The sequence below is a fragment of the Calidris pugnax genome, unplaced genomic scaffold (assembly GCF_001431845.1).
Source record: "Calidris pugnax isolate Ruff unplaced genomic scaffold, ASM143184v1 scaffold44, whole genome shotgun sequence".
NCBI lineage: Eukaryota > Metazoa > Chordata > Aves > Charadriiformes > Scolopacidae > Calidris > Calidris pugnax.
This window is the reverse complement of record NW_015094506.1, coordinates 32,351,482-32,365,953: the sequence shown is the minus strand read 5'-3', so window position 1 is coordinate 32,365,953 and position 14,472 is coordinate 32,351,482. Positions and strand designations below refer to the sequence as shown.

General features: G+C 41.5%; 1 protein-coding gene across 1 annotated transcript in view; it reads right to left on the bottom strand.

The window, feature by feature from the left end:
* MET (MET proto-oncogene, receptor tyrosine kinase) overlaps positions 1 to 14,472 on the bottom strand; it is a 72,288-nt gene that overhangs the window by 36,159 nt on the left and 21,657 nt on the right. Inside the window, exons 3-7 of the mRNA XM_014964340.1 lie at positions 8,959 to 9,093; positions 7,374 to 7,547; positions 1,868 to 2,028; positions 572 to 674; positions 228 to 364 (exon numbers count right to left, since the gene is read on the bottom strand). Coding sequence (XP_014819826.1) covers positions 228 to 364; positions 572 to 674; positions 1,868 to 2,028; positions 7,374 to 7,547; positions 8,959 to 9,093 — 710 coding nt within the window. The remainder of the gene's footprint in view (positions 1 to 227; positions 365 to 571; positions 675 to 1,867; positions 2,029 to 7,373; positions 7,548 to 8,958; positions 9,094 to 14,472) is intronic.

Genomic DNA, 14,472 nt, shown 5'->3' with positions numbered 1-14,472 from the left:
GAATAAACAAGTCTTCTAGGGAACCGTAGTCCCTTCTAGGAACCTTTCAGACATCCTGAATTCAGGTCGTAACCCAGAACTGAATGCTTATTGCAGTATCAATTCTGCAATATGTAACATGAGGAGAGGACAGCAATGCAAGTTTGCAGGTTTTTTTTTTTTACTCCAAGACATTTTAATCAATCCATTTAAATATTAAATGCATCACGTTTTAGTAAGTAAATTACCTTTTCAAGGTGCATGGTTTCTCACCAACAAAAATCCTTCTGGATTTTCCACTGTTTAGGTATTTTCCAGCCACAGTTAGCAATGTTCCTCCAGATTTGGGGCCATAGGTGGGAGAGATACTTGTTATTACAGGATTCTGAGAGGGAAGTGAAAATAAGAACAGTGTATTGTTTAATGATTTTCAAAACATGAAGAGGAAGAAACTTAAAACACTTATTAGCATTTTCATGAAGCAATAATAAAGCAAACAGGAATTGCCATACTGGAATGGACTCATGAGGAGTCTTCTTTCAGCTAATATTGAAGCTCATTTTCACAGTAAAGTTCTAATCATAGTGCTTACCACATATGAAAATGTATTGAATAGTGTTTTGCCATGTCCAACAGAAACACTACTGGATACATTAAAACTTGGATTTTTTGCAGCAGGGACTGTGCATTCCAGCCTTTGGAAAACAAGGAAAAAGATGAGATTACATTTTTTTTTCTGGCTTTGATTTTTTGTATTAAAATAGAACCAACTCAAATTCACAATAACGGAGGACTCATACTAAACAAATCATCAATCTATGTGCGCCAGGGACATTTCAGCAACAACAGCTAAAAGAATTGTGGTCGTCTTCTTCAATACTCAATACAAACACTGTGGTGTTTATACTTGGCCAGAGAAAATTATTTTGATATACTAGATAAATTTCAGAAAAAAAGAAGCACGCTGGAGAAAACAAATACCTCCCATTCAATGGCTGAGTTGGTTTTTGGAATTTTCCTTTAGTGCCAAATTTTTGGCAGACAACAGGATTAGAAAAAATGCATCATATACACAAGTTTGTTGTATAAATTTAAATATTACGAAAAATTAAACTTGAACTTCTGTGGCAGCATATGTCAACATATTACATTATATTTACAGTCTCACATATGAGGCAGTCTCTAATTTTGTTTGTGTTAAGACTCTTCAGAGTAGCTGTTAGGAGAGTGCTCAATACTTCTGGAAGGTGACTTTTTTGCTGCTGTATGTATGAATGGGGAAGCCGTGCCATGATTTGCACATCGCCTTGGTAGTAGATAGCCATAAGCTTTTGACTGAGAGAGGATATTTATTGAACTTCCTATTTCTTCAAGATAACAACCAGAATAACCTCTGTCTTAAACTTAACCCATTATCCCACACTCTCAAAGACATATTTTTGAGGAGGAGGAGAAGTGCAGCTGAGGGTCATAAGCCTCCAGATGACAAAATACCTGCATCTTCTCACATTTCTCTCCAGCAGCTTCACAGATCAGGAAGATGGAGGTGACATAACTGAGCCCAGCAGGATTCTGGCCAAAGGAACCTGCCCCCTTTTCAAACCTTTGAATAGGTTTGTTCCTGCCAGCTCCCACAGATGTTGAACAGCATTTCACAGACAAACCAGAAAAAGCTGCTGCAGGAGCTGTCTGCATTAACATTTATTTGATCTCCATTTCATTTCGAGCACTTTTTTCTTGGGGAGCTTATCAAACCAAGGGATTGCTTCCTGTTTGAAATTTCAGAATCGGAGATGACACTTACAGACTGAGTGTTTATATCATAAAAAAATCCAGACCACATAAAGAACATCTGTATAAAAGGAAATTCATATTTTAGGTTTCTTACTTGTTTTTGTTGCTAGATCTTGCTTCCAGAGCACAAATTTGTTCTCCAATATGGACTACTGTATTTTTTAATTCAAATCTATGATTTTTGCTGAATCCAAAGTCCCATCCACACAGTGTCAGTTTTGTCCCGCCTTCTAAGGGAGCGCTGTTTGGGAGAATCTGTTAAAAGAATATTGTGTTAGTTACATCAGGTTTTCTCCAACTTCAAATGGAGTTAAAGAATGTGCAAAGGTATAATTTTAGAAAAGCATTTCTTCTGGTAGACCATGTCCTACCATTCATCTTAATTGTTCTTCACCTTTCATTTGTCACATTATAAGCTTTCGCTGACGGTAGCAATAAATAACAAAACCTATACTAGAAAGCTTTGAAGGATAGTGTTTAGGGGCACTGAACAAGCTGTGCATTGTAATAGTCTCTTAAATCCTGCCGTTCTTGTCTTGCACATCTTATTTCTGGCATGTTAAACATACAATGTACTTATTTTGTTAGAAGCTGAATGCTGAACACAAAAGAGCCCCAAAATGACCAGTTTTTTGTCAGCTTGATGAAAGTCAGGTTCAGAGTGAAGTAGCTTCAAAGACACCAAAATCCGATACCGCATTGGCTGTGATAAAGTTAATGTGACTTCTGCTATTCTTTCCTTAATCTTTTACATTTGGTCACCTCTAATTCCGAGTTAAAAAAAACCTACCCCTCAGAAACACACAGACAATCTACAAAGGAAATGCTTTTTTTTCTACATATTGTAAATTGTCCTGTAAAATATAACAATGGTGGGAAAAATGTAGGAGCACTATAGAAGTCTTACAAAACTCAGTAAAAGTACTGGTCAGTACTGCCAGTAAAAAAAAAAATTTAAAAAAATTAAAAATCAAAAAGACATTGGTTCAGGGTTTATGGCGACTTTTAACAATGCTGCATAATTTTGCAAACATACCAATACCACTGGACAAACAGAGAATGAAAGACTGAATTTATACTTGTGGTCATAGTGCCTAAATGTCTTGGACTTAATGCCTTAGTGATAGTAATTTTGCCCCTAAAATGCAATACAGCTGTGCCTTTCAAAGGACCCGACTTCATTTTCAAGCTGAAAGGAAAGTGTTTGAGAGATACTTGGCTATTATTTCATCTGGAAATCCAGTAAGACAGCACATTTCTTTTCAACTCTCTGGTAGCTATACTTCAAGACTCTCACAAATGAACTATTGTAGATAGAAAGGCAGCTGAAGAGTACTTCAAAAGAATTATACCATATATTCTATATGGGTAAATTTACTGCCCCCATTAGAAACCAGACAAAGAGTCTGATCTAAAATGCACTGAAGCCAGTAGGAATCTTTCCCATTTTAATGAGCCTGGAATCAGCTCTCAATGAGCAAAGAAGAGGGAACCTATGCAGGAACAGTACATTTGCACAAATCTCATAAAAAAGGAGTGATGCTCACTCAGCCCCCTGAGACACAACGCTGCAGCTAAGAGCATGGAGCAGTGCTGTGGAGACCCCCACGGAGTCTCTGCTATTCCCAAGTTTAACTTTCCCTTATTTCTTTGGGGTTTTTTCTTTGAAATCTGGAATGACTTCAGGTCCTAGTTTTCCACTCTACTTAATATCTCAGCACACTGTCTATTTTTGGAATAACAAAACCCTAGCAGAAACTGGAATTGCTCTGTGGGGGTACAGGATGTCTCATGTTTTGTACAATAATGCATTGACGTGTGGCATTTGAAGAGTCTGAAATGTAATCCATAAGTTAGCAAAATAAGGACGTTAAAATCAGGCTTCACAAAGCCACACACAATAAAAACTAAAGGCACTTAACCAGTTCTGAGCAATCTTATGTGCCAAAAGAGACTTGTGATAACAACCCGTGTGCCTTAATTGAGAGAGTGAAAGTATTTACTGCATTCTGCCAGCAAATTTAGGAGGCAGGACTTCTATGTAGATAGCAAAAAACAACCTAAATCTTATACTTTATTATTCAAGTTCTCCAGAATTTCCCCCAGAGTGTTTGTGTTCATTTCCTTATTTTTATTTCACTTGTTCTGTACAATGAAACCACTGAAAGTCAAATGTGATTCTGCAGACTTTTTCTTGGGAGAGCACACAGGAACGAATAGTGAACCTCCTGGACTTTCAGCTGAGGCATACGTAGGCACCTTCTGTGTGCTTACGTTGCGCAGGTAGGAACAGCAAGTCAGTTATAAATGCTAAGAAATTTAGGATTCAAAAGTTCTCTATAGGAAGGAAACTCCACTGATAAGATGGAGCAAGTCCCGCTGCGAGGCCTGACGTTGTGCTTCTCCCTGCTGCTCTCTGGACTTTGGGTCAAGGGAGAGAAAGTTAACTTTTTCTTTTTGGAAAAATTTGAAGTATTGTGTTTTTCTTTTATGTTGACAGCCATTATGCTAATATCCACTCACGTTACCTTATAAATTGTGGGAAGAAAGTATCTATTTATTAAAGTTTTAGCGGCCCATTCGTTTTAATTAAGAGGCAAGAACATGTACAGGCCACATGTGAAATTTCCAGCAAAACCTCCAACCTAAACAGGCAGCAGAAGGCCTGATGTTCTCGATACGTCTGAGATAAAAGCCAGCTAAAATGACTCACTGTAAAAACAACAACAAACCAGGTCAGGTTTTTAACCACAACAAAGAATCAAAAAGGGAGACCAATTTATTTCTTCTTTTACGCCGTTCACCTTTCAGCGCGACCCGAGTCCCGCACGCAGATGCCTGCAATTTGTTCCAGCACCAAGTGATCTCCCAGGAACCTCCTCCGAGTCCCCCGGCTTCCCTTGGAGCACCGCCTGTCCGGGCTGACAGAAACATGCCCCGTTGCTGGCAGAGGCGATGGAGAGGCCTTTGGAGCTAAGGAACCGGGTGGGAGCTGGGTTATGGTGGGGACGTGTCCGCGCTGTCTGTAGCAGGGGGGATGCTCAGGTGGAGCTGGAGCTCTGTGCTCCCCACAGGGCAGGGGGATGCTCCCTGCCACCCACAGCTCCAAGGAAAAGTGCTTTAAAGCAGGACAGGGAGATGAACGATCTGCAGGATGCCACGGGAAAACGCTAGGTTTCTCCTCTGCCATCCCTCATGAGGAGAAGATCTCATTTTCTTCCCCCACTATGCACCGCTCTGTGTAATAACCTGGGAAAACTCAGCTGAAAACTTAGCTATCGTCCATGGGACCAGACCCTTGGAGAAGCTCTGTGCTCCCCCCAGGTTAAATGATCATATGGCATATCTCAGGCAATCTGTCCCTCTGAAAGCTGCAAAATATCGGGGGGGGGTCGGACTGAATTTCAGACACTATGCAAAGCAGGTCATCCTCCGTTTGTTAGGAACAAAACAAGCTTGTTTCTCATATTTTATGCATATGGGTTTAAAGACAGATCAGAAGATGATGAATAATCTGTTTTATATTTTTTTCAGCAATAATGTTAAATGTCATGGTCCAGTAGAGCATGAAATCTGTCTTAACAGCTAGCAATCCAAAGGGATTTAAGTACTCAGCTGCATTTTTTTCCTTACAAGCCTTCTAGAAGCAACTTCTACTGCTGTGGGCACGCTGTAATTCGAGATTCACTTTAAAATCCATCAGTGCCACAGATCCATATTCATTACAGGGGTAGACTGGGCTTGTGCTGAGCAGGCAGGGCTGAGCCCCACGGCGAAGGGGAGCACCCGGCCGGCCCCACACCTGCTCCTACCGCCCCATGTCCACGGTGGGCTCCCCTGGCTGAGTCCTTCTGCAATGGACACAGCGCAGAGGTGGCCTTGGGGACACCCCTCTCAGGCCAAGCATCTCTTCACGGGCTCCGGGCGCTTGCTTCTTGAAACTGCTGAGCGCACACCCTCATAATTGAAATTAAAGAGGGCTATATGAGCTCAGCACCTCCAAAAATCAGAAACTTAGAAATCTTTTTTTGGAGGCATGGCAGTGTACAGCCACTGCTGGGAAGTTTTGCCAAGAAAAAGATATTAGGCGATGTTACTTGTGCTTGAGCTCTAGGAAAGACAAAACGAGCTGTGCAGTATAGGTGTGAGTAGCTTGGTCCTGCAAAGCTATCCCCTTGAATTAGTGATACAAACTAAGGGCAGAAAGGACTATTTGATCACCTAATACAGCCTTTTTGAAATAAATGTGTTCTTATATAAAGGGAAAGTAAACTATTCACATTCTGCATTAGCAATTTTTTTACATCTCCTTTACCCAGAGGCAACAGAAGGCAAGGGAAACATCCCCCCTCCCTCCCCCGCCCCTGGCCTTTCTATCCATTTTGGGTTTGGTTCCTACAATGCTTCACTGTTCACTGAATTTTGCCTGTGTTACTCCTAAATATTGTATCTGAAAGGTGAACATGGAAAAGAAAAAAACACCCTCTAAACATGTGTTTCTAGATTTGTTTCTAGATTATTAGTGGTTTTGCCTGTCTACTCTTTAAAAAGTTGCTGTACATGAAATCATCTGCCTGGTTGAAAGAAACACATTATTTATTTAAAAACACCTTTTGACTCCCTTTCTCTCTGAGAGTTCAGCATGTCAAATGTTCATCTCTGTAAGCTGTATAAAGAAAAATCTACTTTTGACTACAGGGTGTAGTTTAAGTGCAGTAACCATAGCAGACAGGTGTAAGTGCTACCAGAAAGTTTTCCGCTGGTCCTTCCCTCGGTTCCCTCGTCCGTTAACTGCCCTGCAAACCTCGGCCTTCACAGCTCTGTCACACTTCACAGGGGATGATCTGGTTACACGCACAGCCGGCCGGTACGGACCCCGTGTTAACCATAGCTAAACTAAACCAGAACGTGCCGGGGCGGCTCTGGGCTCTGCTCCTCCACACTGTTTCCTCCTGGCACAGCCCTTATGGCCCTTGGCCGGCTGGCAGCCGCCTCCGGCTGTCCCTGTCCCCACAGCTACAGGCTCATCGCCCTCGATGGTGAATGGATCCATGGGAAGAAGGAGCTGGGGAGGGATGTCAGGGAAAAGCATCTCCCCCAGGGTGGCGTGTGGGGTGGCAGCTCTGTTGCAGAGCTGAGGAAGGGGTGGGAGGGACGTTTTCCCATGGGGAAACACCAAGGCTGGAGTCGGTGTGGGGATGGATGAGGTATGGGGACCCGAGACTTCCTGCTGTGGTACTTATGGGTGCCTTTCTCCACCTCCGCTCTTTGAGAGGAAGGGTCTTCCTTCTTGTGACTGGCCTTTCCTGTCAGACCCCCGCCAGGCTGGCTCAGACCCCTGTTGTTTCCCCACCATGAGCATTCCCAGGACCACCCTGGGATGGTCAGACCGACCCGTTCACCACGAGCCCCTGAGCCTGCAGCCTTCAGGGAGAGCACGTGCATCCAGCCAGAGGCTTCATGGACGCTGAGGCCGCGGGGACATCGAGGAGAGCGGACACTTCATTTATCATAACTCCACAAAAATAAACAGAAAATGTCCGCAGAGAGCAGACGGCGTTCTTCCCTCCGAGAAAAACATGAGAAATCCACCGTTTTACCTCGTAAACCCTGGGCAAGCAGGTCTCCTGGGTCCAGGTGCCGTCGGGGCACTCGGGGGACCTGAGGCACCGCTGTCCACACCAGCCACACTGCATGAAGGGAGGTGCCAGCAGGCACTGGCTGCAGGACCCGAAGTGATGGCAGCCCGGCCCCCGCAGCGGGATCCTCGTTATCTGCCAGTGGAAACACAGGATGGACGGAGGCTTTTAATCCAGGGCGCTAGGGCAGCAAGGAGAGACTCTATTTATGCAGCGCGCCGCCGCGCTGCTCAGATTTCAGATGTGCGAGCTGCGGTTCGACATCTCTTTAGCTCAGTAATTATAGGATCTTATAAGTAATTTAACTGACATGATTTTAAACTCGCTTGGGAGAAACCCTAAAGGCATCTTAATGTTATATACAGTTCCTACCAGCATCTGGTGTTTACAGCAAGATAGCGGTTTTTGCTGATGGAAAAAGAAAACAGCAAGTGTGCTCCTCCCAACTCCACGCTAGTTCTTGGAAAAAGCAGTGTATCTCAGTATGCCTTAGTTCATACGTTTGTAAAAATAGGCATGATGGCTATTTCAACTTTGGCAAGGCTGTATTAATATCTGTGACACACTTAACGGCCTGCGACCGCCCATGTACTTGCTGTCTAACGCCTTCCATCAAAAAAACCCACACTATACCTCAAATATGAATTAAAATTTATGTTGTTTAAGATATCAGGATAGTCACGATAATAGTCACTCTAAATAGATTCTTTTTAGTCAAAATATTAAAATGAGTATATAATTATGTTACTATTCAAGTACATCATACTTCTTTACACTTCAGTACCTTCCTTAGACTTATTTTGGACATTTTCTTGAAGACTACTCTTATAAATATCTCATACATTTCTAGTAAATGATTAATAACTGTCTTTACTAATGGTTGATGTATTTCTGTAAATTCCTGTAGAACTCAAGTAGTCAAATTATTGCTTACGATTATGGTTTAGGATTATCTGTAATATTATCTGCTGATGTTTTAAAGCCATTCTGCAATGCATATCTGCTTATGACAATAGTATATTTACGATAGCTCTTCATCTTTTATTAACCCTTTGTAGACTACATGCTAAAGCAATCTTCAAACCTTGCTATGAACACTGACTCCCAATTTTAAACACACCCATGTAACACTTGCACACACACCCCTCCTTAAAAAGTTATAATGTTATGACACAAACCAACAAAAGCCAGGAAACTGTGAACACCATTCTTTCCTTAAGCCATTGTGTGTTTTTTCTTTGCAAGCACTTGAATTAAGGACAGGGTTTCAGCCTTAAAATTTGCATTTCCTGGCTTTTGTTGGTTTATATCACAGCTCTTACATTATTTAAACATTTCTCAATATTAGACTGTCGGTTTGTTTAGTAGGGGGAAAAAAAAAAAGTCTTGGAGGAAACTTGCCCCTCCAGTGTTCCCAAGGGAATGGTAAGGCTGGGAGGATGCAAAGCATAAAGCAGCAGCGTGAATAGTTGCTCCTACTGGAAGTTGCTGCTCTGAAGGCAGGTTTACAGAGTGTACAGAAGGATCAGATTTATGAACTACTCACCTTTTTCCCAGTCACTACCAGGGTATAGCCATCATCTGCTAATGAATTCTCGACAACAACCTGGGGAGAGACGGGGTGGGAGTCTAGCTGAAAGCTGACATGTGGAGCTGTGGGTTCTGAACGGGAAACCACTATCTAAGAAAGAAAGAAAAAATTGGGAAAATCAGCAGGCGGCGTGTGACACAAATGCATGCTGCTCAGCGGTCTCACGTTCCTACCACTTCTCTGCTTGCATTAATTACTCTGCATTACATTGCATAATATTTTGCATAATGTTCCATCATGATCTGATTAAGGCACTATAAAATCTACTTTATTTAACACAGCAAAATCATGGCTGTTGGAGGATCCTCAAAATACTTTGTGTTTATTAAAATAGGAAGGAGTCATTGCATGGTTTCTAGTCCTTTAATTTCAGGTATTTATAAAGCAAACGTAAAAAATGAAGATGGGTCATTTATTCAGCTCTGTACATTTAAGGAAGGAGAATGTTATCATCCTCAGCATCTATTGAAAAAAATCTTAAAACTCTAGACCTTCAAAAGTCAAAGATATTTCCATTTGTTTTCACTTCAGTCCTTCAGTTTGAAAAGCAAACTTTACCCTGTGTCAACAGTGTCTGGTGCAGAAGCACGTGGGGCCATTGGAGCGCAGAGCCATGGCTATGAGCAGCGCGACAGAGCCACAGGCACACAGAGCTGGATGCCCAGCGCTGGGGAGGCGGCTGGTGCTGCAAACAAGTTCCTTGCGAGACGTGGCTGAGCACCTCGAGGTCTGGCTCCTTCTCATTTCTGCAGGAGCCGGGTGTCCAGGACAGAGCTGCTTTGGAAGACGGTCCAAAACAGGAGCCTAATTTAGTTGTCCTGATGCCCCTTTGCGAGAGCCCTCCTCTCTCTCTCTCTCTCTTGATTTTAGGAGATCTTAGGGAGATTAGTCACACCAGTATGAAATTCCCCCTCTAGTCATCTCTCTGCATCTTGAGTTACCTAAATACTTCTGAGAATTTGGGCCTATTCCTGCGAATGCACGCTTAACTTTACTACTGTAACTCTGTTGACTTTAATGGGATGAGTCATGGCTGTTAAGCACAGGCATAAAGCATCTGCAGATTGGGGTGGATATTTGATAGCGAGATTTTATAGGCTTGGGCCCGCAATCCAGAGGGATGTGCGCCCAAATGTGATAGCATCAGGCAACAAAGGCAGAGGATTGTTTACATGAGGGAAGATCATGTTCATGTTTCAAAAGCTGCATCATGTGTAGTTTACTTAAGGAATTTAGATAATCAACATTTGCTGAGAAGTCGAGATTCAATGGGGTTCATTATTTAAAAAGATCGAAGCCATTCTGGAAATAACTTGTATGTCAAATGTTTAATTTTTCACCATAATGAAGCTTTTCTTCTGACTCCGAAGGCAGCATCGGAACAGCTAGGACATTGACTTACACAATTTCACTGGCTTTTCGCACTGCCAAGGTCTTTCAACAAGATGGCTGACTCCAAAACTAGACTTAGAGATGCTGTAATTACAGCTGATGTTTTGTTGTAATTCAAGACTAAAATAAAATATACAAGCAGTTTATATGGCGATAAGTGCATCACATCTCAAAGGCATTTACAGTTTGGAGTTACAAGAGGCTGTTTTTTTCTTTAAAACGAAATCAGCTGTGTTAAAGACTTTGCTATGGGTTTGTTTCACAGCACAGAAAGTGCAGCTTTTAGAAATCAATAAGGTCTGATCATTTTCGGTGACACAGAAGTATGGTCTCAGACTCAGTATATTAGGGCATGAGCTCCGTTTTTATATTCAGGACAATGAAAAATAGAATGGACTGCAAAGCTGCATGAAAAAGCTTGATTAATGTTGGCATTACGGGGAGAGGTAGCACCACAGCTGCAAATACCTTTTTAGTTGATCATTAGCCATGTCTCATCTCGAATACCCACTGCTATAAAATGCTAAGAATTCTTTTCTATCATTAATCCAGGCTTCCTCTTATTGCCAAGCATTCTTTCTGATTGAGCCACAGTGTTAACCCTTTAAACACATCTGCGTTGCAACCTCAGAGCAATACACGAAAATTTGGATCCCATCTCTACTATCTTGGAAAAACTATTCGGTACTTTAAACATTGACAGACCTTTATTTTACTGAGGCTGATAGTTCAAATCACCTGCTCAAAGCCCAAGTGAATAGACTTTGACCTCATGACATACAGGGAGCTCAAGTTACACTTCCTAACTCATTTGGGACTGGGGAATAAAGGTTTGGAGTTTGCTTAGAACTAATCTACCAGCCTACGGTACTGCCGTAACAGATACTAGATGCAAAAAATGTTCTTTTTGGTCTATATAACTGTGTGGTTTTTGCACGCATCAGCCCAGTCCTTGATATTCTATCTTACCCTTATCCAACATAATCCTGAAGAAAAAGGCAATTTGAAGACAGCATCTATAGCAGGAAGAAGAGGCTGCTTCGGACTCTAGTGTCGTTCTCAGAAAACTCCGATTTTTATTGCTTGGGACTGGGCTGGTATGCACATAGTGTGGCTTTAATCTACCATGAACACACCACCACACAGGGGCTACTTCTGCCATGGAAATGGTTCACTACTACAGAAGGACTTCTCTTTACAAAGACTAAAGCGCTGGCTTGAGGGGTTTATTTGGTTGTTGTTTTTTTTTTTTTGGGTGGTAGTGGTGATGGTTTTTTACATTTTAATAATTAATTTACTAGCCAGATTATATAATTAAATAATTAATTTAAATAAGAAATAAATAATAATTAATTTAATTTCTCCAGAGCATAAGAGAAACGAAAGTTTATCTATGTGCCTGCACTCAAACAGTTAGGAAAGAGGGGAGGTCTTGCACTGATAAATAATTGACCAAGAGAGAACAAACAGATGTTAGCAGTAAATGGTCAGTCCTTGCAATAGTGACAAGTCACCAGTGGTGTTCTGCAAGGTGCCTGTGCTGGGATCCACACTGTTCAACATACCCATAAAGGACTTGGAAAAGTGGTTGAGCAGTTCAGTGACAAAGTTTGCTGATGATCTGAAAGTATTCAAGGTGATAAGGATGAGGACAGACTATGAAGGATGGCAGAAGGACTTTACAAGACAGCATGTCAAGGCAATAACATAGCAGGTGAAATACAACAAAGAAGATGAATTTAAAGCAGTATATGATAGATAGTTCCATGAGAGCACCACCTCGCTGCTCAGCAGCAGTCAAACAAAAAAAAAACCCCAAGTAAAAACTTAGGAATTTTTTAGAAAAGGATTAGAGAACAAATCCGAAAACACCCTGATGTCATACAAATTCATGGCTTGCCTGAACCTTGAATTCTCCATGAAGTTCTGGTTGTCTAATGACAAAAAGAGTATATTAAAATGGGAAAATATTCAGAGAAGGGTAACAAAGATCATCAAAAGGCTGTAATGAACAATTACTGAGTAGGGTAGGTGTACAAACTCCAGGAAAAAGCATACAGAATTGTGAGTGGGTAGAGACCGACCATTTAGTCTCTTCTCATAAAAATACTAAACACCATCAAAAGACAAAGGCAAGAGTCAGGTTCAAAGCAAACACAGGAATATGACTTCCTAGCAATATGTGATGACCTATGGGACTCCTTGCCAAAGGACGCGAAAGCAAGAGGAATACACATTCAAAGGGGAATTCCACATACACATGGAAAGAGCTAAACAGACAAAACCCAATAGCTCAGGAAATCCCCAGAATGGAAAATAGTTGGAGGCGTGAAGCAGAAGGTATTACAGGTGTTGTCTGGGTCCCTAGGTATCCACTTGCCACCACTGCTGGAGACAGAGCACTGAACTAGATGGACCCTCCATTTAGGCCCACGTGGCTCTTCTAATGTTCTTACAAATAACCCTTCTGAGAATCACATTCATTATCAGTAACTACAACCCCAAACATCCTTCTCAAAGCAAACACAATATTTATGTCCCTCTATTTACACGAAAAACAAAAGAGTATGTGGTCTTTCAGCAGAGCTCAAAGTACTTCCATGACGATAACAGCCAATAGTTAATTGATGAACGAATATATTAATTAATATATCCATTATACTGCAAGTCAGTGATCACTGAGGTCCATGAACATTAAAATAATTCAGTTAAATATTCTTTCATTGCCATCAGCTAGTATTAATGTTAAGTAAGAAGACTTGACTCTAGGTTCGTTTATGCATAATATGGTAAATTAAGGCTGTAATAACTTAAGTTGAAACCAGCATGCAACAGCTTCTTTTAAAAATCATTCTGATGCTCAGTTCTGCTATTCATCAGGATTGAATTACAAATGTTACTGTCTGCATGTTGAAATATCTTCTGCAAAAATGAGAGGCCTTCTAAAAGCAATCCCATCTAAGTTTCACATTGTTATTTTTTTCCCTAGATGTCTGGCAGGTGTAGGCCATTACCCAGCAGAGATAGGCTCAGGGTTAACTTTATTGTGTAACGCCTCAAATGCCCTGGGATATGAAGTGTAGCCTTGCAAAGGGCACATATGTAGCTCTCTAAATGCTGTATATCATTCTAATCCATGGAGAGTATAACGGATCTCCTCTGAAGGGTGTAAGCTTTTCTACTTCCAATGAATATTAAAACATGTGTGTTCTCAAACCAGTTATTTGGCACCAGGTGTTAATTTTAATTTGACTATACGGATTTTGCATTATCCAGTATTTGATATTTTTTTTCTGGGAGCATCAAGACACCTTCTTTACCACAGAAAGGACCACTATTATAAAACTGTTAAAAGTTGAGCTGCAGATACGAAAACGTTACTTATCAAGAGTTTGCTGCAGTTTTCTGTTGGTTTAAAAATGATTAAGTGGGAAGGATTACAACTATTCACGTTGCTACAAATGCACGTGTGCATAGTTTGCATTTAAATAGGTCAGACTGCCAGTATTGAATTGTGGGACCATGGAGGCAGGACAGCAGTGGGCACTGAGGACAACCTTTGAAATGACTCCATGGGCATCCCAGCACTCTTTCCTCCTTCTGGCCCTGTAAGGTTTAAGGTCCATGCTCATGTATTTCTTGACCTCCTCACCCTTGCTTCCAACATGGCTTGCCACTTGCACTGCGTTTTCTAGTGGGACAGGAACTAGATCAAAAGAAGTTTGATCAATTCGAAGGTGGAAATGGCTTCCAGTATACTATGAGATAAACTCAATTTGAATGATCACACTGAAAAATGCAAAGCTCTGTACTTTTTTGCTCTGCTCATTTTGCTGATAGGCACCATGGCTTCGAGCCTGGATTCCTGGAGCGGCGAGGCCTTGCCACTTTGCTGTTTGCAAGAGGAGAGCAGTGCTGAAGGCTTGGCTCCCTTCTTACTGGATTCTGGGACACATTTTTCCAAGCCTTAACTGCAGTTACAAATAAAAAGCAGATGTGATTATTTTTGTCTATACTAATTTCTGTAGCATGCATTATGTTCCCTGGCATGTAATCTATGAAAGCAGCTATGACACA